At 39.3% G+C, this 27,820-nt stretch overlaps 1 protein-coding gene across 1 annotated transcript in view; it reads right to left on the bottom strand.

Moving 5' to 3' along the window:
- cacnb2b (calcium voltage-gated channel auxiliary subunit beta 2b) overlaps window positions 1-19,372 on the bottom strand; it is a 30,605-nt gene extending 11,233 nt beyond the window's left edge. Inside the window, exons 1-2 of the mRNA XM_087831281.1 lie at window positions 18,881-19,372; window positions 1,481-1,546 (exon numbers count right to left, since the gene is read on the bottom strand). Of these exons, the coding sequence (XP_087687407.1) occupies window positions 1,481-1,546; window positions 18,881-18,898 (84 nt within the window). The 5' untranslated portion in view covers window positions 18,899-19,372. The remainder of the gene's footprint in view (window positions 1-1,480; window positions 1,547-18,880) is intronic.
- Between the last annotated feature and the right edge of the window lie 8,448 nt (window positions 19,373-27,820).

The raw sequence follows: 27,820 nt of genomic DNA on the forward strand, positions 1-27,820 counted from the left end.
TGATGATTAAATTCCTGCTGTCTGACTGTCATGGGACATGATAATGTTTTGTTTGATTTTTCTTCCACCAAAGGGATATGTTTATTTTATGCTTAGGAAAAATGACCTGTTGCTGTTTCTTCTTTGTTGCACTGTAACTACTGTATGCTTCCTCCTGACCGAATGTTGGTGTTGTAATCCTATCAGAATCAAATGTCGGTGGCTTGTCAATCAAGCTGCTAATTACTCCACTTTGGAAAGATTAGAGACTGTGGGAGAGGCTGCAGGGTCAGTAGGTGACAGGTCGGGTGTCTTTGCCGCCTTAATTACAAAGCAACAGTGGGAGCACATTAAATCTGTAGGTGAGGATTTAATTTAATATACACATCTCTAATGACCTTAACTGTGATTATGCCGCAAAAGGAAAACCTATATCGCACATTTTGTATGTATGTAAGCCAGACTTAAAAATGATAACCATATGATATTACATTTATAGTATAATACCAGCAGGTTTAATCGTTTTACCTCATCTTGACTATCTACATATTGTGTTTAATATTAACTGCACAATCTTACTAAAATGCATATGCAGTTTTTTTTACAGACACACCACATTACTTGATGACTCAGAGAAAACACTAAGAGAAAACATACATAAACAATTTATATATACTGTTTTAACAGTATTTGCTTTTTTCTTCATTAGCAGAACTTAATGCCAATGCCAATTAATTAATAAAATGACTCTTTTATTACATTATCTTTTTCATACTTACATCTGGATCACATCAAAACCTGATGGGTTTGAACGACAGTGATAACTAGAAAGAGGAATGCGTGTGTGAAACCCAGTAAATGTAAATTGGTAAATCTGGTACTTTCTTAAATTTTGCTCTGAAAAAGATTTTCAGGACATCATAACCATAAAATGAGCAACCAGAGAAAAGACCATACCTTTTTTAAATAGATTATAGAAATACAAACAGAGGGTATATCAGAGGGTAATCTTTAACTGCATCTGAACAGATTTCAGATGCAGATGTGCCGATGATTTGAACGTATTCAAGTCACACTGCAGAAAAATGTTGTTCCACTGTTGTTCCGACGGCAAAGTAATTAATCACATATCAAATTTCTTTACAATTTAAATGTTGTTGCATTACAATATAGTTTGTGTCAGTTAAATTGGTTATTTTCCTATCATAGTAGAAAGCATATGGCTAAAGATGAAAGTATTGTAATTTATTTGAAGCAATAATCAATATCCTTGGTCATCGTCCTTCTCCTGGCAGTGAGCACATAAAGGAACGACAAGGATGAAGACTGTGATGACTCATTTCAGTAGAAGAATATTGCTTCGCTAATCCAATGTCCTGATGTGTGTGTTTCATGTCTGTGATGTAATCATGTCCTTGAGAGCAGCCTCTCTCAAAAATGAGTCTGTAAAAGCCACAGTGGGTCAGATCAGGTGTTACATGATGCAACAGAGCAAAAGTACCTTTGCTTTCTCCAGCTGCACCTGGGCATTTCTTTCCTCAACGACATCTGTGTCCTTATGCTCTCCCTGCAGGAGATACAAAGGAAGAGCAATTAGTTTGATCAATTCACTGTAAATAAGACAAGAGAGGAATGCTGCAGAAGGAGGACAAGAAATTACATATTTTCTGCTGCAGTCATTTCAAGGGTGGTTACATAGTGGGGGGCATATGAGACATTTAAAATGTATTTAAATCAATGCAGCAGCAGCAGCAGCAAGGTTACAGTCCAAGCATGGTTCAAACTCCAGAAACACTGGATTCAAAATAAAGACCTTAGAATAACAGAGAGGAAAGCCCACCAATCAGATATGAGCAAACATGCAGCAGTGTAAAGGAAAACATTCATATTTTAAAATTCTATCCAGTAATGCAACTCAGCAGCATCATTAGTTAGCCATACTCTTTCTGATGAACAAACAGCATAATTTACATGTCGCACTTTATTTTTTAAAGTTTCTCTGTCCTAGTCAAAGTCGAATCTATTCAAGTCATGTAGGGTGTCCCAAAAAAACGAGAGCTGCAGTTGTTCAGCAAACGAGAGCCAAAAAGGAATCGTTAAACAGTGGAGTTTTAGCAAGAGAAAAAACTAAAAATGGCATTTTTTTTCAAAAAAAACAAGTCATAATGAAACTAACAGGAAAACCCTTATGGAATTTAACCAAACAAAAGAAAACTAAATAAAATATTGCCTCACAATGAGCTGTCCCTTCCTATACATTTGCCTTCTCAACTGCATGGACTCTATCAGTTACACGGGTAAACAACATAACATAAACGACATAACATGTTATATATTCTTTTTACAGGATTTCAGCAACAGAAAAACATTCTCTTATTCTACCTTACTTGTCTTGTGTCCCAGTTACTCTTGGGTCAGTCCTATCAATGCAAATATGGATTTATTACTAACGACTAACAGCTGATTCCCAGGAAACACAGATGCAAAAGAGAAACTGATCATGTGATCAATAATTACAATAATTAAACAACTTATCAATTAGCTTTCAAGAAACTTTGCATGTAATTCTGCAAAAATGTAGCAGCAAACTCCCCCAGGGACACCTAAGTTTATGCACCATGTGTCCCTAAGATTAGATTGTCCTCTCAAAGACATGGTAATTAATGCTCTCAGTGTCATAGCCAGGAGGTGGCAAAGCCCATCGCGTCAATCTGGCACTCGTGATACGCACTCGCATCCCAGAGTCGCAAATCAGGTCTGTTGTTGAAGACAGTCTGCTCTGTCTGATGCATTTAGATCATGCGCCCTTGGTGGGTCAAAGTCAATATTCTCAAATCTAATCTGAAATTGTTGGTGCACAAAGTGAATTTTGTATTAGGTCCCTAGCAATGATATAAAACATTAAAATTAGTTTGCAAATGTTTGCTCTGCTTCATTTAGATGCTCTTTAACTTGTTAGCACATTGAAAATCATACACAGCTAAATGGTGAAGTAATAAATAAGCTCAACTATGGCAATCCACACCCCAGTCCTAGCTAAAATGTTTTTTTCTGCAAAAAACTGGAATTGCTACTCTTCCAAAGTGGAATGGAGAGTTGCTTTTGTTTGCCCGCTGCCCACCCTGAGCAATGCTCCCCACAGTGTTTCCACTTGATCACAGTAAAGGGAACAATTACATTCTCCAGCAAACATTGCAGTCAGCTGCAATACCTGCCTCCTCAAAAACCTAACAAAATGTCGACATAATTTAAACATTTAATATGAAGACTTCTACAATCCACTAGTTTATGGCTGTTCATATGATTAAGACTTTTTTTTTTTAAGTAATTGAGAATATAGGCTGTTCACTGTGCAAACCCAAAGAACCTTTTTTATCTGGCACACCTTTACTCTACCACCTGTTCCCCCTCTCCATGTTATTCCAAATGAGTGCACACTGACACTACTGAAACACTTATGATGATGGATTATGCACCATGTCATTACCATAGGCCAATTTTTACTTCTGACCTATCTTCAACTCCAAATGGCTTAGCTTTAAAATGAAATTGAAAGAGAATAGCAGAGACTGCAACGAGGAAGGAAAGCATGAGGCGTGAGGGAAGCGACTGAGAGCGCTACAGTGCTACAAGAAGAAAACAAAGTAAAAGAAAATTATCTTTAGAGAGAACAAAACAAAAGCACATTCAGTGGTGGCACAAATGTGCACATATTTGCTCATGGGGGGGGAGGGGGGCGGACACACGACTAATACCCGAGAAACAACAAAAGTATTGATCAAAGAATCACAAGGACATAACGTATCAAAGTGTTAGATTGCTGGTAATTACACATTACAGTTATGAAAAGCTGGTGGATGCAGTAGAGACAATGTCAAAACCGAAAATTGAAAATCAGAGAGAAGGAGGAAGTAAATCTCCCTGGGGCACAATTATGCAAAGGCAAGGATTTTTGTTTACCCATGCCTGGCAAAGACATCTGGTCGCACAGCACCCAGCTCTTCTGTGAGCTAGTGTCACCCAGCCAATAGTACAAAACGCCCCCGCTGAATTATTAAGCAATACTGAACTACTGCTGATGACTTTACGAGAATGAGTTGAATGTAATTTTGAAAGAGATTGTAATTAATACCGCAAGTTAAGCAACCTTTTACTTTACAGTTCTGATTCACATATTTATTTAAAAGTTTTACATAAGTGGGGAAGATCTTAATGGACATGTCTGTGGTCTGGCATAACAGTTACAGTGTGTGATTCTAGACTCAATTGTAGATGAAGACTGTGCCTGGTTTACTTTATTCACTGTGTTGCTGCATTGAAGCCATCTATAGGGTGGGCCATTTATATGGATACACCGTAATAAAATGGGAATGGTTGGTGATATTAAAGTCCTGTTTGTGGCACATTAGTATATGTGAGGGGGCAAACTCCTCAAGATGGGTGGTGACCATGGTGGCCATTTAGAAGTCGGCCATCTTGGATACAACTTCTGTTTTTTCAATAGGAAGAGGGCCATGTGACACATCAAACTTATTGGTAATGTCACAAGAAAAACAATGGTGTGCTTGGTTTCAACGTAACTTTATTCTTTCATGAGTAATTTACAAGTTTCTCTTTGTTCACAGCCATTGACATGTTGAAGAGGTTAACACGTGAGGAGTGGATCGAAATTGTGTTGATATCTGGTGAACGCAGTAACCGGGTCATTGCAGCAGATTTCAATGCAAGACACCCTACGAGACCACCCATCTCCCATGCTACAGTTAGCAAACTGCTTGCTAAGTTTCGTGGAACTGGTTCAGTGTTGGATTTGCCAAAATGTGGAAGCAAGAAAACTGTCACTAATGAAGAAACATCAGTGGCTGTCCTAGCTTCATTCAGCAAGAGCCCACAGCGTAGCACTCGCCGCATGTCACTGGAGAGTGGCATTAGTCGAAAATCCCTTCTGCGGATATTAGCTACTCACAAATGGCACCCTTACAAACTCCAGCTACTGCAGCATCTCAACGAGGATGAGGAGGGCAAAACAAAAATTGGAACAGGACCCTCAGTTCACGCAGAAGATTTTGTTCAGTGATGAGGCAAACTTTTATGTGAATGGTGAAGTTAACAAACAAAACCACCGCTGTTGGTCTGACACTAACCCACATTGGATGGATCCCTCCAAGACTGTTGGAACAACAAAAGTGATGGTTTGGTGTGGTATATGGGGTACAACGATAGTGGGTTCATTCTTCATCAATGGAAACCTCAAGGCCACTGGATATTTGAAATTGCTACATGATGATGTGTTTCCCTCTTTATGCACTGAAGCTGGCACGTTCCCTGAGTTTTTCCAGCAAGATGGTGCACCACCACATTATGGGTGCCAGGTCCGAGCATTCCTAGATGAACAGTTTCCTGGAAAGTGGATTGGTCGTCGTGGGCCAGTTGAATGGCCCCCAAGGTCTCCCGATCTGACCCCCTTAGACTTTTATCTTTGGGGTCATTTGAAGGCAATTGTCTATGGTGTGAAGATACGAGATGTGCAGCACCTGAAACTACACATACTGGATGCCTGTGCTGGCATTTCTCCTGCGGTGTTGCTATCAGTGTGTGAAGAGTGGGAGAAGAGGGTTGCATTGACAATCCAACACAATGGGCAGCACATTGAACACATTTTATAAGTGGTCAGAAACTTGTAAATAACTCATGAAAGAATAAAGTTACGTTGAAACCAAGCACACCATTGTTTTTCTTGTGACATTACCAATAAGTTTGATGTGTCACATGGCCCTCTTCCTATTGAAAAAACAGAAGTTGTATCCAAGACGGCTGACTTCTAAATGGCCACCATGGTCACCACCCATCTTGAGGAGTTTGCCCCCTCACATATACTAATCTGCCACAAACAGGACTTTAATATCACCAACCATTCCCATTTTATTACGGTGTATCCATATAAATGGCCCACCCTGTAGATAACTGTACCTGCTTGAACTGAGATATTTTCTCATTGTGTCTCATAATTATTGGATTATTCTCTCAGATTTCCCAACTTGTGCATAATCTGGCCCCGGCCTCTGAAGTTTGAAGATCCAAACTTTTTCTTTGAGATAAATTACATTTAACTAAATGTTTTAAAAAAAGGCTTTTGTTTCATTGTGTTATTGTGATTTTAAAGATGTGATCAATTCAGAAAATAAATCTTCACATTAATAGATGATCATTAGTTCATTAGTTGTTACAGTCCTTTCTCTTTTGATATTAAATTGAATCATCTGAGTTAGAAGAAACTGCATCTTTGTTGACCAATAATACCCAGACTCTTCCCTGTACAGTATTTTCTCTCTATCACTAAACTTTTCTCTTATATAGGTACTCCAAGTTGACTTTTCACTCCACTCTTTCAAAGTCTTTGACCTTAACTGATCCCCTCATCATTTCATTAAACCCCCTTCTTTCTTCTCTTTTGTCCTTCTCTCTCTCCCTGTTGGAGAATCTTTTTAGACCATTACTGTGATTACGTGGCTTAGAAGGTGGGCAAAGGAAGGTAGAGGGCAAGGATGACGTGAAAAAAAAGGAGTAAAGGCACGCTCTCTCATGTGCTACCTGAAGGTGACTCCTATTCTGCTGAAAAGTGTTTACACAGCTCTTTTAACACACGCCAGGAGAGTGCATTAGGAAAGGAGCATCTGATTGGGGAGATGGACTCCATCCCCAAACCTAAATAATCAGAACCATCAAGTCACCAGGAGCCAGCTGGCTGCCCTGGAGGATTGTGATTCCCCAGAGGTCGAACTAAACTCTGAACCAGTTTTTAAAAGGATCCTGTTATCCATGCAGCTTGCATCAACATCAGATATTTAGCAGGTATTTTAAGCCTTGCATGACAAAATGTGCAAAATTATTAGATCATTAATATCCAAAGAAACCAAAGAAAAAAGAAAAGTGTGGCTTTGTACCAAGTTTGGTAAACTAAACTAATATCTTGATGCATGCTCAGTCATCTAGGCAAGGAAATCCCAGAAAGTTTCTTATGTTCATCTGGACATAAAATTTTAAGGGGGGAAAAGTTTCATCAAAAATTCATCAAACATTTTGTCACTCATCCAAGTGGATAATGTCTTCCTCAGATGACTCAATCATCCAAGTGGCGTTCCTCTCACTAAAACACTATGTCTAGATATACAGAATCAACTTTTCAACTTTGAGTGCAGAAAGTGTGAACTGAGAACTCCACTGACTGACACTGACCGAATAGGAGATATATGAGGGCAAGTTGCACAGCTGTCAGCTGCAAAATAGAATAGAATAGAATAGAATTCAACTTTATTGTCATTGCACATGCACAGGTACAGGGCAACGAAATGCAGTTTGCATCCATCCAGAAGTGCTTTAGTGATATAGATATATTACAATATATATTAGCAATAATATAGATATGTAAGTATGTTACAGAAATGGGTCTATTATGGTATGTTATAATGTACACGGTATGAAGTATGTTATGAATATTCTATAACTATAAGTATGTACAGGCTGTAGTGAGTACAAGCTATGTACAGGCTATGAACAGGATATAAATATGAAATTAAAAAAAAAAAAAAAAAAAAAACACTATACAGAAATCTGAGATATACAGTTATACAGAAATGTGAACTATGCAAGTTATAAACAGTTGTAGGATTAAAAATTATCGTATGATTATTTACACAGAACTATACAGTAGTGCAGTTAAGATAAGTGAGATATGTGGATAATTTCTACAGAGGTATATAAAGTGCTAGTGATTGTGAGTGGTGGTTCAGTCCATGTTATTATTGTGTGTTTGAGGGTACGGTTGTCCATTGTGTGTGTGTGTGTAGGTGGTTGTGGGTGTGTGTATGTCCAGTCCATGAGTTTAACGTGGGTCAGATGTCAGGAGGCAGAGTTCAGGAGTCTGACAGCTGTGGGGAAGAAGCTGTTCCGGTACCTGGTGGTCTTAGTCCGGAGGCTCCTGTAGCGCCTCCTAGAGGGCATGAGGGTGAAGAGTCTATGTGATGGGTGACTGGGGTCTTTGATGATTTTCCCAGCCCTTTTCAGACACCGCTTCCTGTATATGTCTTTTATGGCAGGAAGTGGTGCTCCGGCGATGCGCTGGGCAGTTTTCACGACCCTCTGCAACGCCTTCCGGTCCGAGGCAGAGCAGTTCCCGTACCAGACTGTTATACAGTTGGTCAGGATGCTCTCGATGGTACAGCGATAGAAGTTCACCAGGATGTCTGAGGACAGGTGGTTTTTCCTCAGAGTCCTCAAGAAGAAGAGGCGCTGGTGAGCCTTCTTGACCAGCTTGGAGCAGTTGGTCGTCCAGATGAGATCCTCGGAGATGTGGACTCCCAGGAACTTGAAGCCGCTCACACGCTCAACAGCCGTCCCCTTAATGTGGATGGGTGGATGTGGGTCAGCATTCCTCCTGTAGTCCACGATGAGCTCCTTGGTCTTCTCTGTGTTAAGCAGCAGGTTGTTTCTGTCGCACCACTCAGCAACAATGGAGGAAAGCACATCTGTTTATACAGATACAGCTTCATAAAGTGCATAATTTTTTTTTAAAAAGTATTTTTCAACTTAATTAGTTAAATAAAATATCAAAAAACTGCCTTTCAAAAAGATCTGGTAATGAACGTAACCTCCCTTTTTTCATTACCTTACATCAACTGAGTGTTTAAGTTTCTTGATTGGTTCATGACTGAGTGACTGCTAAAGCAGTAACTACAGTTTCCCAAATGCTATTCAAAGAGGTGCATCGCCCTCTCTCACTGTAAGTCAGGTGAGGAGGGACCAGGTCATTGCCTGGTCATCCAACCATATAGTGAAGTACTTGGATGCATGTGGTGGAGCTCAAATGATCATTTCTTTTTTGAATGTTGGAGACTTCTTTATGTCCTTTCCCTCCTTCTTTTCCTTTCTCTTTCATTTAGTTATCTTGCACTTAGCACTATTTGGAAAGCTTTTATTGCACTTACAGTAACATAAGTTAATGACAGCTGGACAAACTTTTTCTTTGCTACACCTGTCTTTTATCTGCTCCATGTCGGTAATACAGAAACACAAGTGGTGAAAAAGAGAGTAGGTTATGGCTAAAATGGCTTTGACACTCTCCTGAAAGTCCAGTCTTGAACGGACAAGTTTATCAAATTTCAAATCACACAGACCTTTGGCCCACCAGAGGATATAACTGTAAAAGAAGAAGATATTTTCAGTCTTTCACAAAGAGTAATGAAACATTAACTATCAAGGATGCAATCCCAAGTAGGTTGGGAGAATGTATAGAGTCTTCATGTCTACACATACTAGCTGTACACTGGGAGGCACGCTTGACTCTTTGCTGTAGGAAACTGTATCAAACAGTACAAGAACATTTTCCTCTTGAGTTGAGGAGATGAGTTCAAATACAAGATATACGGTGGGAAAACTGACAATTTAAGATAATAGATGATCTTTCGATTTGATATGATTTGTCAAGGGAAATAAAAAAAGATTACTACATTAAATAATTAAAATACAGTGATGTGCAATCCAAATTTCCTTCAAGGTGCAGCATGATAGGTGGTGACACAAAGATGAAAATGCTCATGCATCATGATGTGTAAGTTCAGAATATTTCAGAATATAATCAGAGGGATAATCCAGACAGCTATGTGCACAACCAGTCATGTAGGTCTCTCCACATTAATTGTGGGAAGACTCACATGGGGAGAGTTTAATTTAAATGACCGCTCTATGATCTTTGGCCATACCACCCACCATTATTCAAGAATAAAAAGGAAAAAGTAAATATTACTATGAATGCTGAATCACAAAATACCTCCTCACAGGGTTAAAAACTAGAAAGGAAAATCCATCTATTATCTTAAGTTTCTTTCAGTGTCTCCTCTTGAATATATTATTCACTGTACTGTGTAGAGTGTATTGGCCGAAGATACTCATACAGTAATTCCCGCTTCATATTACTCAACATTCAGAAAGACATTTCCATGGCAACCATATGCAACGTGAGCATAAATTACTTCCACTGATGAAAATATGTCTGCTGTTACATTCTGTATACCACAATCCTTAGAAAAATATACATAAGAGCCACAACAACCCATACCTGACACCTTAACTCTCCTTCAAATTCATCCTTATAGACAGACTAAAGACATTAAGTGAGCATTACATAAAACTCAATGGGAGATCCATCAAGGAGCTAGTTAAACCGTCATAAAACTTTCATTATATTTATGTCGGCTTCATTACTGTACTTCCACCCTCAGATGACACAGCAGAAAACTATTACACCTGTACACTCATCTATAAATAGTATTTTAAATATGTCATAAAAATCAATCTTTTTATCTTTTCACGAAGTTCAGACGCTAATCCAACAACAGTGTAAAACATCAGCATGAAAGACAGGAAGCAGAAGTTAGTTGAACTAAAGATGCTTTTTGGATGAAGACAACTTTTTTATAGTTATTTTAACTGCTGAAAGGATGAAAGAAGTATCGCCCTTTTAATATATTTAAAGAGCAGGAAAAGATTTGAATTCTACCAGAGAATTAGAGCTCAGTTTTTAGGGTATCTTTTGGCTTCTTTTAGCGTAAATATATAGTGTTTGGGCTAGACATTAATATGTTAATTGGACAAACATGAGTGCACTAACACTAGTAAAATTCTAGCCCCCTAAACAGCAGAAAAGGACATATCTTAAATGGATTTATGTGATGGAGTACTAATTGTCAGCTCTAATACCACTTCGGAAGACAAGCAATTTACAGGACAAAACCCAGAGAAGTAAAACATAGATAGTTATTTAGGAAGGTAAGGATATAGTTAATCCCATAGTGATTTGTTCAAAGCATTCATATTCATATGGGTAAACTTAATTTGGTTGATCTCTGGTTGTGTGAGTATGGAGATTTGTTACTACCCTCCTGTACCCTCCCATGCATTCTTGGATACTCCTCGGGTACTGCTGTGATCTCATTCGTCACAAAAAAGACATCTAAGGCTAGGAGTTTCCACTTCAGTGAACAAGACCAAGGTGAACAAATCGGTGGTGCCTTCATCCCTGTCGCAGTTAACTACTATAATAAGAGCCTTAAGTTTGAGAAGAGAGCTCAAACACTTGGCAGTTTATTATAGGACTGTGACTCCAGCATCATTCACTGACATACCACACAATGCAAATGAAAATTATGACAGCAGTTCTGAAAAAATGACAGTATGGTAATGATAACAGAGTTTTAAAACTGTAATATTTGGGTACTTGTAAAGCTTCAAGCATGTTACCCTAACCCTTACATTAAGAAGTAAGCTGTTGCTCCTATATGCAGCCACAAGAGCTTCAGTGCGATTTGGTATTGGCTCTTCAAGTCTCTGGAATTCTGCTGGAGGGAGAAACACATTTCTTCCTAAAGCTATTTCCTCAGGAAATTTGATGTTTTAATGTTTGTGGTGCAGACATGTCAGTCCAAACTCTTGCACGGGTTTTTAACTGGGTTGAGATTTGATGACTGTGATGGCATTAATACAATTTATTATATTCCTACTCAATAAACTGTTCCACAGCTCCGCAGTGCAGTGGCTTACACATTTTCACACGAGGGAAGATCCCCAGGAACAGATTGAATCCCTTGCGAGTTGCTTTAGGAAAGTAAAAATCTGCCCAATCATAAATGTGGGAGCTTCCTGCTATGGTGACGCCTTGTAAATAAGAGAGAGGCTTAAAGTCGCTTTATACAAACCACTCAGTGTGCTATGGATGACATCATCCAGGAAGAGACTATACCACGTTCCAAATTATTATGCAAATTGTGTTTAAGTGTCATAAAGATTAAATAAGTTGTTTTTCAATTAAACTCATGGATGGAATTGTGTCTCAGGACTCTTTTTATCACTGAAATCAATCTCGGACACCTATGATCATTTGTTTGCCAGGTGAGCCCAATTAAAGGAAAAACTACTAAAGAAGGATGTTCCACATTATTAAGCAGACCACCATTTTCAAGCAATATAGGAAGGAAAAAGTGATCTTTCTGCTGCTGAAAAGTGTGAAATAGTTGAATACCCTGGACACCCAATGAAAACCTTAGATATTTCACCAAAATTTAGGCGTGATCACCATAATGTAAGAGATTTGTGGCTGAGTCAGAGCACACATGGGTTTGTGCAGATAAAGGCACAATGAGGAAGGTTTCTGCCAGACAAATACATCAGATTAAGCAGCAAACACATATTTGAAGCTGCTGATGCCTATGGAGACCTGCAGTTGTGCATAAACCTTCTATTCGGCCACCCCTAACCAATGCTCACAAGCAGAAATGGCTGCAGTGGGCCCAGAGCTACATGAAGACTAAGTTCCAAACAGTCTTGGTCACTGATGAGTGCAGTGCAACCCTGGATGGTCCAGATGGATGCAGTGGTGGATGGTTGGTGGACGGCCACCATGTCCTAACAAGGCTGCGTCGTCAGCAAGGAGGTGGTGGAGTCATGTTTTGAGCCGGAATCACGGGGAGAGAGCTGGTCGGCCCCTTTAGGGTCCCTGAAGGTGTGAAAATGACCTCTGCAAAGTATGTGGAGTTTCTGACTGACCACTTTCTTCTATCCTGTTGAGAACTTTTGGAGCATCCTCAAGCAAAAAAAATTGAGGATGGGAGGCAGTTCACATCCAAACAGCAGCTCTGGGAGGCTATTCTGACATCCTGCAAAGACATTCAAATAGAAACTTTCTAAAAACTTACATGTTCCATGGATGCAAGAATTGTAAAACTGCTATCAAATAAGGGGTCCTATGTTAACATGTAACTTGACCTGTTAAGATGTTTTTGATTGAAATAACTTTTGGTGTCAGTGAAATTGATCTACTAATGCTGCAAATTCAACAAATGATCATTTTCAATTCTCTACAACCTATAAAATCTTTTGAAACTCTGTGTGCGTAATAATTTGGAACAGTGCATTTTAAGTTTTTTTATTTTTGAAAAACATACTGTTTTCATTGGGAGTTTTGTTTAGTAACATTTGAATTATACCATATTGGTCGATGACTCAAAAATTATGCCAACTGTCATTTGAATCGACTATTTAGGAAAAACAGAGAAAAATATCAGTTGCATAATAATTTGGAACGCCGTGTATTGCAGATCAGACAGGATGAGGCTGATCTTACTTCAGTTCGGGATTTCAGTATTTATATAGTACGAATTCACAATAACAGTCATCTCAAGGTATTTGCAGCAATCCTTGCATCTACAGAGACAAATGGATTAGAAGAAGGTATTGCTTCTACAGACAGCACCATCAGATACCCCAAAGATGGCAATGGTTCTGTTTTTTATTTTGATTTGTCACCTGCCTAAAGCACCTGCCAAAATACACTAAAACATAGTGAAAGTAGAGTGAAAGTTGCCACCACAAACGATGTTGCACACACCCAACTGCTGACACACACAGATAAACATATTGCCATCCCACTTCTAGTACCCTTTACTCATTACTCAATGGAGGGACCTGCACTCATCTTCACATTTGGCCTTCATTTTGGCCTCAGCTATAAAAGTGTCATGGCTCTACGGGTGCAGTGCGGTTAATTTGACAAAATCTGTCAGAGAGGCATATAAATACCTGACTGACATGCTCTAAACTGCCTATGTAGACACTGTTGCTGCAGAAGGTATCTCAAGGACCATATTTTTCCATGACAATAGCGGCCTTACTGTTGCAGCACTTGGAAATATCTTTCTACTGCAGCTGTTTAAAGTAGATGTGCTGGTTTTGGCTGAGAAAGCATGAGTGTAGCGTCTGTTGGTGAGTTTGACGTTTTTATCTTGTATGAGTCAATGATTTTTTTTTTCATGAACAAGATCAAAGATGTAATATCTTTACTCATATCACACTTTTGATCTGTGCATACATGCTGGGATGGTTATTAAAAGCCTGCTGCTGAATAGAGAGTCATGCATCAAAAAGGACCCAAACACAGGCCTCTTCCCCTTCATTACAGTTTATTGTTATCTGCAGAGCAGGTCAGTGATCTAATTGTGACTAATTTCCTGTCGGCCCACCAATGAGGCGCTGGCAACAAGCCCAGGTGTGGTGAAACATTTGTCAATTTTTGCCAATAAATATTTCCTCATATTTTTTTCTGTAGGTGAGGAATAATGAAACTCAGCTCTCTTACACCCATCTTCTTCTGCTGTTCATTTTTTACTTTGACATCCTATTCTGTATATTGTGATGATTTCTTTGCTACTGTATCTCTTGGTCATTAACAGCCAGTTCATTTGCATGCAGTGAGTGTTCTGATCCTGTTTTCTCCAAGCCCTGTCTAATCAGCTGCTTTGCATCATCTGTCTGAAGGAGACTGGCTCCATGCCCTCTCCCTGATGCTACCATAGAGCAGATACGGCCGGGCTGGCACAGCTATCTTTACTTTGGCACAAATCTCCGTCTGTGGAGTTTAAGGCTGCATCACATCTCTTTAGATCTCAAATTATAGATCAAAAGAGGCAGTAAATCAGTACCACGGTAAATGTATTTTAATTCATATATAGTTTGTTAATGTGGGCTTTATCATTATTATGGCTGCTGATATTGCCAGTAAAAATAAAGGGTAAAAAAAGGTTGCTGTTGCTGCAGTGACAAATGTAGAAACTGTAGAAATTAGATTATTAGTAACTTAATGGCTCCTCCAATTCAGACAGATGTAGACAAAATCTGATGGCTGATACATGATCACATATTTGAGGGCCCATACTGTCAGCTTTTGTTTCTTTAGAGCAAAGAGGAATAACAACAAGCAACATTCCAGCTTGTCAGGAGCTGAAATGTCCTGACCACGTGGCCAATGGGTCATCCATAGTTTGAATACTAATGCAATATTAGTTGTATCTAAGTGGGTTTTGAGAGAGTATGCTTAATTTTCATGTTACAAGAGAAATGAGTTTTACATACTGTAGCAGACCAGTCCCCATCCTTAGCACACAAGAGGATACAGCATATTTGTTAGAATGAGAGGGTGGTGCAGTGGTAGGGTGGGCATCCTCTGCCTGTCTCCCACTGTTCAAAGGAAATTTTAAACTGGCTGCAGACGTGGATGTGAGAGTGAATTGTTGTTTGTCTCTTTATTTGAGCCCTCTGACAGACTGGCGACCTGCGCCCCGTCTGTTGCCTATGAGAGCTGGGATAGCCTCCAGCCCCTGTGACTCTGAATTGGATAAATGGAGGGAAATGGATGGACATCTGTTCGATAAAGCTCTTCACCACCGTCATCTAAATTTCTGAAACTTTTAAAGTCACACAAAAGTTTCTGGCAACACGTGGTGGCAACAGCTTTTTTAATGCAATCCCACAACTTAACCATACTTCTATAAATTCTGTTAGGACATAATTTCTAGAAACCAAAAGAATAGGAGCATAGTTTTTTAATTTCCTGGAGAATCTGTTAAAAGACGGTAAAAAAAAAAGGATTCACACACAAAAAATATATAAATTAGAGTCCAACTGACATTGGATTTTTTAAGATATCTGATGTGTGGAGAAAACCCAATATAGAATAGAATAGACATATTCTTTTTTTTCCGTCACTGAAGGAAATTCAAGTGTTGCAGCAGCAAAGTGACTGGCAGATTGAGCAGGTGGATTCACACAAAAGTATCAAATCTGAAATAACAGACTGTACAGTAAGTATGGGATATGTCATGCTTCTAATTTTTTGCGTAGTTATTCTTTGGTTCTGCCCAGTTCTGCTAAGATCAGTCGGTTGGTGCGTTTGTGGAGAGTTAAACACATTTCATGAACAACAAAGTTGCAGAGCGCCCTCTGGTGGACAATCTATGTAATGCCAACACTCACTGTTGAAGGGTGTTTCAAGTTCATTTATCAGTCATTACTAATGATGACACCAGTAGATCGATATGACCAATAGTATGAGCCCACTAACAAATTGTTCAGGCTCTAGTATAAAGTGCTGAAAGAGTCTTGAATCACTGGACAACAAATAAACATCGGGAACTTATTGTAGTAGTCAGTGCCATCAACATGTTATGCTGAGAGAAAGAAAAAGGCCAACAAAGAAGAAATATCACTGAACAGTTTAAGATGGGCTTGCAGTTTCGTATGGAAGATTTTTTGGATTACCCCAAACACCCTGCTTTATTGGCAGTGTTCAAAAATACATTTAATGGCAGGATTTCATTTCATTCATGTATTCTTTTTTTCTGATTTCATCACCCTGCCGTGTCTAATTACAGTTTGTAATTGCAACTAAAGAAATTAATAAACATTATTTGATTAATTTCTTTAAATGTATGAAGAAGAACAGATCGCTGCTCTACTATGCCTGGGCATGAAATTAGAAGTCATCCTGCAAGAAACACATTGTAGCTGCTTACATCTGTGGGAAACATTAAAACATACTGTGGAAAAAAGACTCTTGGAGTGATTTAGAAAAGGTGGCATTACAACACTTCTGATTCCACTGCTTGCAATACTCTTAACTCTATCAGCACTGTGTGCAGCACATGTAGCAGAGTATGCATCACAGCTGGACCACAGTTGTGTCCTAATATTAAGCTGCTAACTGGTTTGTGAAGCTCCTCTACCACCAACACATCAATATCAAATTTCTTTTCCCCAAAAATCTGTGTCTGTATTATCCTCATAAATCCAATATTGGTCAATCTTTAAAGAGTAACATCTCATCACTCAGTCTCATCACTTTGCAGTTAATGATTACTCATTCATCAAGAAATACAAAAAAACAAAAAGAGATATTTTCTCATATTGAGTGTGTGTGTGTGTGTGTGTGTGTGTGTGTGGGGAGGGGGGTTATAAGCATAAGAAGTGTATTTGGATCCTTTTCTATCTCTGTCTGTCTCTCTCTTTGGGTCATGATTGTCTCTGAGTAAGGAGATTAAGATAGCATGCGTCAATCCAGGATTTAGAGACAGAGAGACAAACTCCTCACAGACAGCCAACACTGCAGCTTCGACTGGATGTGCTCAAGTGCTCCCTGACAGTCATCAGATATACATAAAATAGAAGCATTTGTCGTATCTGTATCACTTAAATCCTGGCTTGCCGGGCCCCTGTAATAGATACATTTCATCTATAGTTCACAGAAATCTCTCTGCTCTTCTGCTCTGCACAACGCTGTGATGCAACGTGATTAGAACTGGTGTGCGGAGGGGTGTGCGCATGTGTGGGGATTATAAAATATCATTTTGCCAGCCATTGGTGTTCTGATCATTTCTCACTTAGTTATTGCACAAGTACTGAGCAACCACTATCACTGGAACTGTCACTCTATGAGCACAAAAGCCTGACATCAAGTTAAACACAAAATAAAATAAATATAGAGTAGTTTTTGTTTTGTTTTTAAATTGCAAAAAGTTTGATGCAAACAATAACATTTTAAATTTGGAAACAGCCCCAATTTCACAGGAAACAGGTTTACTGATACTTCTGGAACTTTCCACACAGCTCCACATCTTATTACTCCACTTCCTGCCTGGAAGGAGAGCAGGTATCAGCATGTAATGCCCCAGTAACAACTACTAAGAGGCTTTTCCTATTCTAAGTAACAAGCAGTGGGCCAGCACTAACTAGCACTGCAATCCAAAAGAGTAGGCCAGCCAAAGTCTTCCTGCGATGTGTTAGTATTACATCTCCAAAAAAGGAGAAAATATCAGCTTTGTTAAACCAAGAAGCGTATGTCCAAACACTTCCTCCTGTTCTAAAGGTATTCATGAACCTTTGAAGGTATGTTTACAATTATTTTGGCCACTACAGCTAGCGTGTTATCAAAGTATACTTCATTTTACATATTCTGCAGCTACAGAGGAACATTAGTATTTGAAGTAATGTTTCTAGCCACCATGCAAATGGTATTCACTTTCCTATAGCCATTTTTGTTTTCCGGCAACTACTGTCTCTTACACTCCCTGCCCACTCTGTTTCTCTAACTTTGTGTTTTGTTAGGTAGTAGCACAGTTTAAAACAAAAAGGAAAAGCTGTATGTCACAAAAACAATGAACTTAAAGACCAAAATATAGAAGAAATTCTTATAGTTCCTTCTGGAAATGTGACAGACAATACTGGCACTGTATTTTGTAATATGAGATGTGAGAAAATAAATAAACAGAGACCAATATGACTGATGATTAGACGTATAAATATGGTCCATGCTGTACAAATTCAGTAAGGCCACTAGATTATTTCCAGCTAAGAAGTTTGCGTGTGTAAGGAAATAAGATTTGCTGCTGTGATGCTGATTGTTAAAGGAGTCTTTAAATAGATTTTGGGAATACCCCCTAACAGCGTTAAGTACTGTTACTTCACCCTCAAGCTGTTTAAAAGACTGAGAAGTGGGTGCCTCACTCTGTGAAGTTTACCTGAATACTACAAACTGGAGCTTGGTTTCATAACTAAAACAAAACAATGCATGGACTGCACAGCATGTGCAAGAGACACAAAACCATGCTGCTGATGGCGTGCTCTACAGCTACAACACGTGAAGTGAAAAGAAAGCCAAACAGGTGCAGCACATAGTTTGGGGTTTAATACCACATGCCACAAAGTTCACCGCGAGTACAAGAGTCATAAATGAGAGGGAGAAGCTCGAGAAGAGATTTAATCCATCCGATTTTCACAGACTATTGGTTATGCAACCCTATCTGAAGTCTGTTTTTCAGCTGGACATATGACATGATACAAGCATGCGGATATGCATCTCTATCTGCCCTGCGCGCTGTTACATAGCGAGTGCAACGATGTGGAAAGGCCTCACACAAGGATTAACGCCCAGTGCAACAGATGGCGTATTCTCCAACCCTTCCTGTTCAGCACACGCGCACGCGCACAGATATGCACGAAAAAGAAATATCTGAAATGTTACCTTCTTTTTGGGCGGCATGGCAGTTAAAGGTGTCCTGTAGCGCTATTCCAAGGCTGTAACGACCACTTCAAATCACCATTCACCTGGCTCCAGTAAACAAATGGGCAAGCATGCCATGAGAGTGGTTCTCCCTCCACTCAGGTGGATAACTCCGAGGATGCTCTTCAGTGCAACAGATACGCGTGTTCCCTGCGCGCCAGTTTGAGCGTGAGGATGCAATTTCTTCTCAGAACCGCGACGCCGAGGACACCACCGGAGACTGCGAGAGTTGCGTGAAGGGTTTCACTTAAGTCGCTGATGTGAGTTGAGTGTAGTTGCCCCTTCCCGAGTCCTGTGGGTATTAAAGGCTTATTTCTCCGTGCGGCATCTGTTACGCCGCACACCGCTCACTCTGACCTCGGGCACCAAACACACCAGGAAAGTCTCCAACCCACCCGAGCTTTCTATGAGTTCTAAATACTTTCTTTTCCCCCCTTTTGTTAAAGAACAGAATCCATCCTCTGTGCGTGCTGTCCCTGATTAGTGTGCGCGCGTGTTCCTAGGGTTTGTGTGCAAAAAAGAAGAAAAAAAGAATTGGAGTGTTATAATGGCATGGCTCCAAAATAGAAAGATGGAAATTAAAAAAAACAAGCAGACCATAATTCCATTGTGCGCCCGATTTACAGCATGGAATTACAGACAAACAGAATTCATCATCCAGAGAGCGCAGAGAGACTCTTTCATCACATTGGTTCGGTGTCATTATGTCACCACTAAAACTCGATGCCAAGTATCAGCCACACATAGACGCTGCTTCTTTTGAAGCTAAATCAACAGAAGGTTTGCAAACCAGTTATTAACTAGCTTGTATATTATCCACATTATTTCGTCATTTTAAATAGTGTAATAGCTGTTTATTAAAGATCATTGAACACAATGCCAATTTACTTTTACTGCTTAACTATTTTGCTGATAATACCTCTGATTTGAAAAGGTTTATAAAGGTTTATAATTTAATTTTATCATTCTGTCTTTACGCATTTCATAGGACCTAAAAAAAAAAAATGTATACTTCCTCTTCTACTGTTTAAAGGTAAGTAACAGTGTTTGGCTTGCAACCTGGACAGCTGGACAGGGGACATGAGCAGATGGGCGTGTGGTACCAAAATCTCCAGGGAGAGCTTATAAGGAGAAGAGGGACAAAGATGGGAGTGTTACATAAAACTGAGAATAGAAAAGAAAATGCAGACCTGTAGTCAGCTGAGCCAGGCTGTGACTCTGTGGAGAGATGATAATAAATCCTGGGTCAGATGTACATGTGGGCTCTATACACACATAAACACACACACGGCTCTTGTCCTTGTCAATATCTATGCTGCTGATCAGAGGTCAGACAGCTGCGGTCACCTGAGCTCTAACAGAGTTTGGCCTTTACTAAACTCTGATCTATGACACCTTAAATCTCCTCAAGCAATAGGAGGTTCCCCTGCAGAGCCAATGAAACACTCCAACAAAGTGAAAATTTTGGCTGAAATCATCATCATCAGTACAGAGGGGGTCAGGAAAGCGATATGACAGTGAGTGTCGACAGACATCTGCAAAAAACTTTGGAGGCTCCATCCTGGTTTGGTGCTGCATTTAAGCCAGTAGTTTGGGGGATCTTGCCAAAATAGATGGAATTTTAAATTCAGAAAACAACAGATGGATTTTGAGCCACCATGCAATAACATCTCAAAAGCATCCGAATGGCAACAGTTTCACTTTTCAGTATCACAATGCTTCAAATGCGCTGTTATTGCAATAAATTAGATAGAAAAAGACAATGTGCAGCACTTTTAGACATGGATTTGCCTCCCCAAAGTCCAGACTGTACACTAGTAAAGCAGAGTGGGAACAAAAGGCAGCAAACATCCCCCAAAAAGTTTTGAATGTCCTTCAAGAAGCATGGAGAACGATTCCTGCAGACTACTTCAAGAAATGACAAGAAAGTTGCCTAAGAGACTTCAAGCTGTGATGAAGAATAAAGCTAGTCACACTAAACATTGCCTTTCAATCTGCACTGATTTCCCATTTTCCTAGTAAAATATAAAGAAATGAGCTCAAGACTTTTGTACCATACTGTAGCTCTATATAAACACTACTTTCTTTCTGCACATTAATCGGGACCATAATTTACAAAATGAAAATCATGTTGTATTAAGTAAGAACTGAAAATAGAAACTGAACCCATAAACTTTACAGCGGTCAAAGATCAAGTGACACAAGAGCTATTTTTCCCAGAACTTTTTATACAGCCAGATTTCTTCAAAAGAATTGGCCAGAATTTTGGCTATTAGACAGATAACAGTCTCTACAGCATACACTGGTTTCACTTATCAGACACAAAAGCTACATGCAACATGTCTATACTTTCTATAATACCGCAATATTTTTTGGACTTACAGACAAGGGTAACGTTAACCTTTTCTTGTTTTTTCCCTGAACTATCAAAGCCTTTAGAATAATGTTTGGCAGATTAAAAGAGATAAAAACTTTTCAACTTCTGCTGCTGCCATATACCCAGTAAAAACATATGTAAAAACATATATTCAAACAAATGTACTTATCAAAATCTTCACTATAGAAAAAATAGTTGACAGAACTCACTACACTAACTTAATCTGAGACATCTGACAGAAACAATTTTGTAGACTTCTTCACTCAGTTATCTCTCTCTCTCTCTCTCCATAAATATATATAGTCACAGATTTTTTTTTAGTGTTAAAATGCAGAAATATAAAGCACACATCTTTCATCTCACTTGTCATCCACTCCTCCACACATGAGTCCATGTGCACATGTGCTTTTACACATACATAAACAAAGACCTGTCCATAAGCTTCTTATAACCTTTGTGTGTGTGTGTTCTGTCAATCTGGGGCCGGTACTGTGGGACTGCTGAGCCAGAGATGGACAGCATGCATAATTTTCAGGCAAGACTAGACACTCCACCCTCCCCAATGTCCATAAACCCACACACCTCCCCTGAACTAAAGTAATAAATAAATAGATAAGAAAAGACTGAAAATCTTATTTTTGGTAACAAGTGAACACAACCAAAATTTTTAATCATTAACACTGGAAGCCTGGTGAACACAAGTTAGCCCCGAGTGAACTAGAGTTATTTCCATTCATCGATTTCAGCCCAGTCAGTGTCTTTTCATACGTTTTTGTCAGTTGATGCTCTGACGGTGTACGACTGACACGGCAGGATGGTGCAAAGCAAGCTGAAGAAGAGCTGAGCCTTTTATCACCACACAGCTGTTGGACAAACCAAAGCAGATGTGCAGAAGAGGCATCACCGACAGTGAGTTTGTCTTTTGAATATACAAACCAAACTCTGATATACTGAAACTTCTACACGCATCATTCCTTAGAAAATGCAACCATAGACGACAAATTTCAAAGCAGATAAGCCTGACAGAATTGAGAAGCATTAAACATTGAGCTGAAATAATCTGCCTCCCCCCATCAGCCTACCAGACAGGCAGTACTCACCCAGGACACATTTTTGTTCTTGAGCAATTTTGACATGACTTGCAGGTGAAAAGGTCAAGCACCCGGCTCGTGATAAGCTTAGCATCCACAAAGACCCAGATCTCAGTCCACCTTTAAGCGCAATAGCCCGCTTGGAGATGGAGACAGGATTTTCATTTGACATCCTCTGTTTCCCCCTGTGCCAACAACCCTCACCAGATTTACATCTGCCTGGAGCGTTGCCCTCCAATCACACCCGGCAGAACATGCTCCAAAACTCAGTCAAGGAGGAGGAGGCGTGGGAGTGAGACAGAAACAAAGATAGGATGACTCCAAAAGTGCCTGTCAGAGGCAGAAATAGCACATGGAGAACGTTCTTTCATTCGTCCACCTGAGTCTCACTGCTCCTTCTCTTTATCAGTGGCTTCATCTTCATGAAACCTGTATGAATAACTTAGGAGGGGCTGATGCCCCCATCCTTGCGATGCTGGTGGTTGGATGCTGGTGCCAATCCCACCCTTCTTACAACTGGGAAAGTAGAGACTGACAATGGAATACGAGGGATAGGGCAGTGAGTGTTTTAAGATGGAGGGAGAGTGAGTTAGGAAGGAGAAGGTTATGAAGTGGAGGAAGCAGTACAAAGAACTGCAAAGACAGATGTGAGAGTCGGTTACTGATCCCTCGTGTGAGATTAAAGAGGAAACATTAAATTGGCTGCTGTGAAATTTCTCATTTTTCTTCATAACCTGCTAAAGCAGGCAGCAGTGAGAGTACTATAAGAAAGTAAAGTTCATGGGGAGTCTTGAAATCTTGAGATGAAAATTCCACTGCTCACACTGCACTGAACACCTAATGCAGAGAGAGGACTACAGGCAGCGCGCACCGATGCTCACTGTCAGACCATTAACCTGCTGACTGCTGCTTATTTCGAGACTCTGCAGTTCATTTGCACTGCTGTATTGAATCATGCATTGTGTGAATAATCTGGCTACATTTACTGAATACACACAGCACCATATGATCCACAGCACATGCTGAACTCAGTCAACTGCAGTAAAAATACATGTAATACATGTGCAGGTAAGCACTCAACTGTAGTCTAAGTAAGAGTCAGCAAACCCATATGTTTAAGGCGAGCAGTTTGGATTTTAAACATTTGTTTTTCTGTTCCCTGGAATTACAACAATTTAAGAATGTCGAAAACATTCGTAATTCCGGGATACTATGGGGATAGTAGTGGATACTATAAACATTCACAGGATTTTTAGTAGTATCCACAATTATTAGTGATATCAGTGATATGCAGCCTCCCCTTGTGTTTGCTTCGTCTTTCCTTCTTTCTTCTTTTCTGTTTCCCTTGCTCCTCCCTTGCTCATCTCCTCTGTCTTTCTTAGGGTGGTGGTGTAACCCCACATTTAGAGGAGGCTATCTCCAGCAACCTCAGATCCCTGCTCTTTCCCTTTTGGAATGCTGATCCTGGTGTCTTTGTTGCTTCATTTGTTAGTTCATCTTTGCCAGACCTCCAGACCTTTCATTTATTTTACTTTATATTTTAAAAAGAACTATTTCTGGTAAACTGAAACTCAGTTTAAACTCTTCTTTGTATGCTGGGGAATCTGTGATAAGTCAAAAAAAAATTTTTTTCCGACTGTGGCTGAAAAGATTATTTAAAAATCCCTCATGCAAGGATACCGCGACAGTGTCATCAAAAATATTCGCACATGCTCCGTTACTACCATGTAGTACTGTAACTGCAGCAACCCAGTGACCCTCAGAGTACAGCTCAGATTATGGGCATGAAGAGGTTAAATGGGTAGTATCACTGAAAGTAACACAGCTGCTGCAGACAAAGCAGCAGTGTGAGTATGCATGTGAAAGAAAAAGCACTACACAGTAGTTTAATGTTTAATATTAAAAGTGGGCACTTTAAGTGCTTTAGTCAGTAGAGCTGGACAAGAGTTACTAGTAAAGTTTATCCTATTTGAAGCCAGGGAAGAAAGAGGACAAATATGCTGACTGTGTAAGTTAACAGATTTATCAATATCACAGTTCTGTCAATTAAGACACAGGAGAATCTGATGGATAATATTTGAGTATTTCATTAAGTTAATGTGTAAAAAACAGTTGTAGTTTTTATGCCTTTAGCTGCAGACTTGATTGAGAGAAAAGAAAGAAAGAATATAAAAGCTGAGGTCAAACTTCGGCCACTATGTGCAAATCTGAAACGAGATCAGCAAGTACAAATAGATGCACAGAATTTGGGTCATATATTAATAGCTGAAAATACAACTGTGGTCAAATTTAAAAAAAATTATATTTTTCATTGATAGTCCAACATTTGATGGCATTAAAAAGCTTAAGAACCTCCTACTCTAAGCTGCTCTGGAGCAGGTCATGTTCACAGTATGGGTCCGTGTGTGACGCACCATAATGCTTGGCCACATTATGTGATTTAATTTTGTATATTGTGTAAGTTTTCATGCGTAATTTTGTTAAAGAGGGGCTGTAATTTTATGATTTTTGTTGAAGAGCCAACATATTGCGCGATCCTAAATTACGCCACGAGGGGGCACTTCCACCCTAACGTGACAGCGAAGTGTGTCGCCCATCTTTTTTCAGGTTAGTAAGTAATAAAATCACACATTTGATCCATATAATAAACATACCAAGTAAAGGTTTGTTTTTGCTTTTTGGAATGTAATGTGTTGCTGCTAGGACAGTAGGAGCAGGAATGTTTGTCCTGTCAAACCCTGTGTGAAGAACACATATGATTGTTTGGGTTTTGATTATATTATTTGAGTTCACTCTGATTTTGAGACAAAGAGACACACTACCTGTCGTCCATCTCATCATTTAACTGGTCTGTTCAGGACCAAATCTAATCTGTCAGTCGACTTGCCACTAGGGGGCGTGTTACATAAGTTACTGTGGTGATATTCCCTGTAACAACTGAACTAACTTCATGCTGCAGACAACTTCAGCGTTAAATCTGAAATTACCCAGGTAACAGGAAGTCATAGTGGTATCCAAGGGCCTTTACTGAGGACACCACCTAACAGCAATCAAATAGCATTTTTAGCATTCTAGCCTGTGTACATCAGAGATGCATGTTTGGGAGAAAACTGCTTCCTTCTGTCTTTAGTAATTTATGGTCCACTAAGCTATTAGACTCTTGTGTAAGACTCTGTGTGTGACACCCACTCTTAGAAAAACAAACAATGATCAAAAATAATTTCATATTTTTATTTTTAAAAAAAATGTATTGATTTGACCATATGACCACAAATAATTTATTCATTATAACTCTCCTTCAGTGAACAGTGCATCTATGTTTAAATACATAAAAAAAGAACTATATTTGAGCAGTGCTGAAGGGTTCTTTTGGCCTGAAGAGATACTCGAGTATGAATCACAATGCCATCGCCTCCGGTGAAGGAGGATATAGCAGCATGAGTGAAGAAACAAATCAATACCAACCACGGCTTGCAGCGTGTTCACCAAATCCAAAAGGTTTTGATTGAACGTTATAATCAATGCCCACCCTAGCACGGTATAGATCTGTGGTCCTTATAGAGTCACTTCTGCAATATAAAAAAGAAGCCAAGAGTTCATGTTTAATGTTGTATTCTGTGCAGGAAATAAACCTAAAGGTGAAAATATAATTTGAAATGTTCAGAAATGCTGTTGGACTAAAAAAGGGGAAACATGCTGTACCAAAACCATATCTTGGCATGTGTGAGAGTCGGTAAATATGCACTGTTATTGTGATCTGTTTTGATTATATTAGCACGAGAAAGAGTCCCACTTAAGAACTTGTGAATAAGAAGAAATAAAAACAGAAACTTCTGTGTCACAGATAAAAAAAAAAAGTGACTTTATCTGTTTGTTCAAACAGATCACATAAAGTGAAAAAAGCGAGCCCTAAACATGTGAGTGTTCAAGTTTACAGCAGGAGTAGCCAGGCAAAAAGCACGGCTGCTACATCGATCATTTAAAGCTTTGATTCTCTGCCAGAGTTGGTTTTAAATTCCCCTTGTTTTGAATATCAAAACCCACACGAGTCAGCTCAAATGATCCCAAAGTAAAAATGATTTTAACATGCATTCGTTTTGCCTGTTCCACAACCCTCACTTTAAAATTTCACCAATGTGATAATGAATGAATGATGATGTGTCCTTGCATTAAACAAGCCCTTGTGGAATTATTATTTAAATGTGTTTTTATTTACATTTACTTTCAAGGTTTCATTTGTTAATGGGTTTCTTTTTTTGGTAAATGACATTTGGTTGGTTAAAGCAGCCAAACAACAAAATATTATGCTCATGTCGTGCTAACATTCAAATAATGTAATGAAAAAAGTAACGTCAATGTAAGTGAATGGGCACGATACTGGACTGTGAGCACAGGTCCCATTAAAGAACATCGGGAGCTGGTTTCTAACAGTTTGGGCAGGAACATGCATGAGTACCCTCCTGGAAGTAATTCTCTAGGTCTAGCGGTGCGCCTCCTGTGTAACAGCCAATTTCCTGGTACCTCCCCCACAGTTGCAGTGCTTTACTGATAGAAAGTGTGGTTGGTTTGTCTGAAAGAACTAACTGTGGAAACTGTTGTACCAAGTGTGAAATAAATAAATAAATGAAAGTTATAAGACTCTGCTGGGAGACACAGAAATCCTTGGAAATGGACATGTGGCTCTGCCAACCTGGAGCAGCTACCATATCTGTGCAACCTGAATGGGATACAGCTACCGTCTCATGCTACCAGTGTTGACAAGAACCCGAGCAAAACACAAAACTAGAGAAAAATCAGTCAGGAGGGATGAGGAAAAAAGGAAAAAAAATACATAAACCATTCCTTTGTGGGGGATTGTCTTTTTGTTGCCTCTTCTGTGCACCTGTTGTCACTTCCATTTGCACCAAAGCAGCTGTGGATTGAAGTGGTTCCTAGACAGAAATACCTGAAGTTTAACTGACGTTATGTTACACTGATGATCAAATGTTCCCTTCATTTTTTGTATGTATCGTATTATAAAAAGATGTTTTGATTATATATACTTTTAAATGAATGCTTTTGTTTCTAAAAAAAAAAAAACAACAACAACAACTTTAAGTGGAGAGGGAAGTATAGGGAATTTTAGGTAACATACAAACTGATTCCTGAAATTTATTTTGTGTTTTTAAGGTTTTATCACATTTGTGTAATGGGGATAAGCATGCCTTGCCCTTCACCTGTTGGCTAAGCTGTTCTGACTCTCAGTGTAAAAAATGGCAGCCACTACAGAGAGAATTGTTTGATATTTGATGTCCATAACCTCCTTCTTAGAGCCAGATGAGCACTTAAAATAATCCAGCTTTATTCTACGACGGCAAAAGCCCCACCCGGAGGAACACAGTGAAAATAAGAATTTAAATTGACTAATGATTCAGTTTCTTTGCTATATATATT

This window comes from Neolamprologus brichardi, chromosome 18, assembly GCF_056152115.1.
Source record: "Neolamprologus brichardi isolate AB-2024 chromosome 18, ASM5615211v1, whole genome shotgun sequence".
Taxonomy (NCBI): Eukaryota; Metazoa; Chordata; class Actinopteri; order Cichliformes; family Cichlidae; genus Neolamprologus; species Neolamprologus brichardi.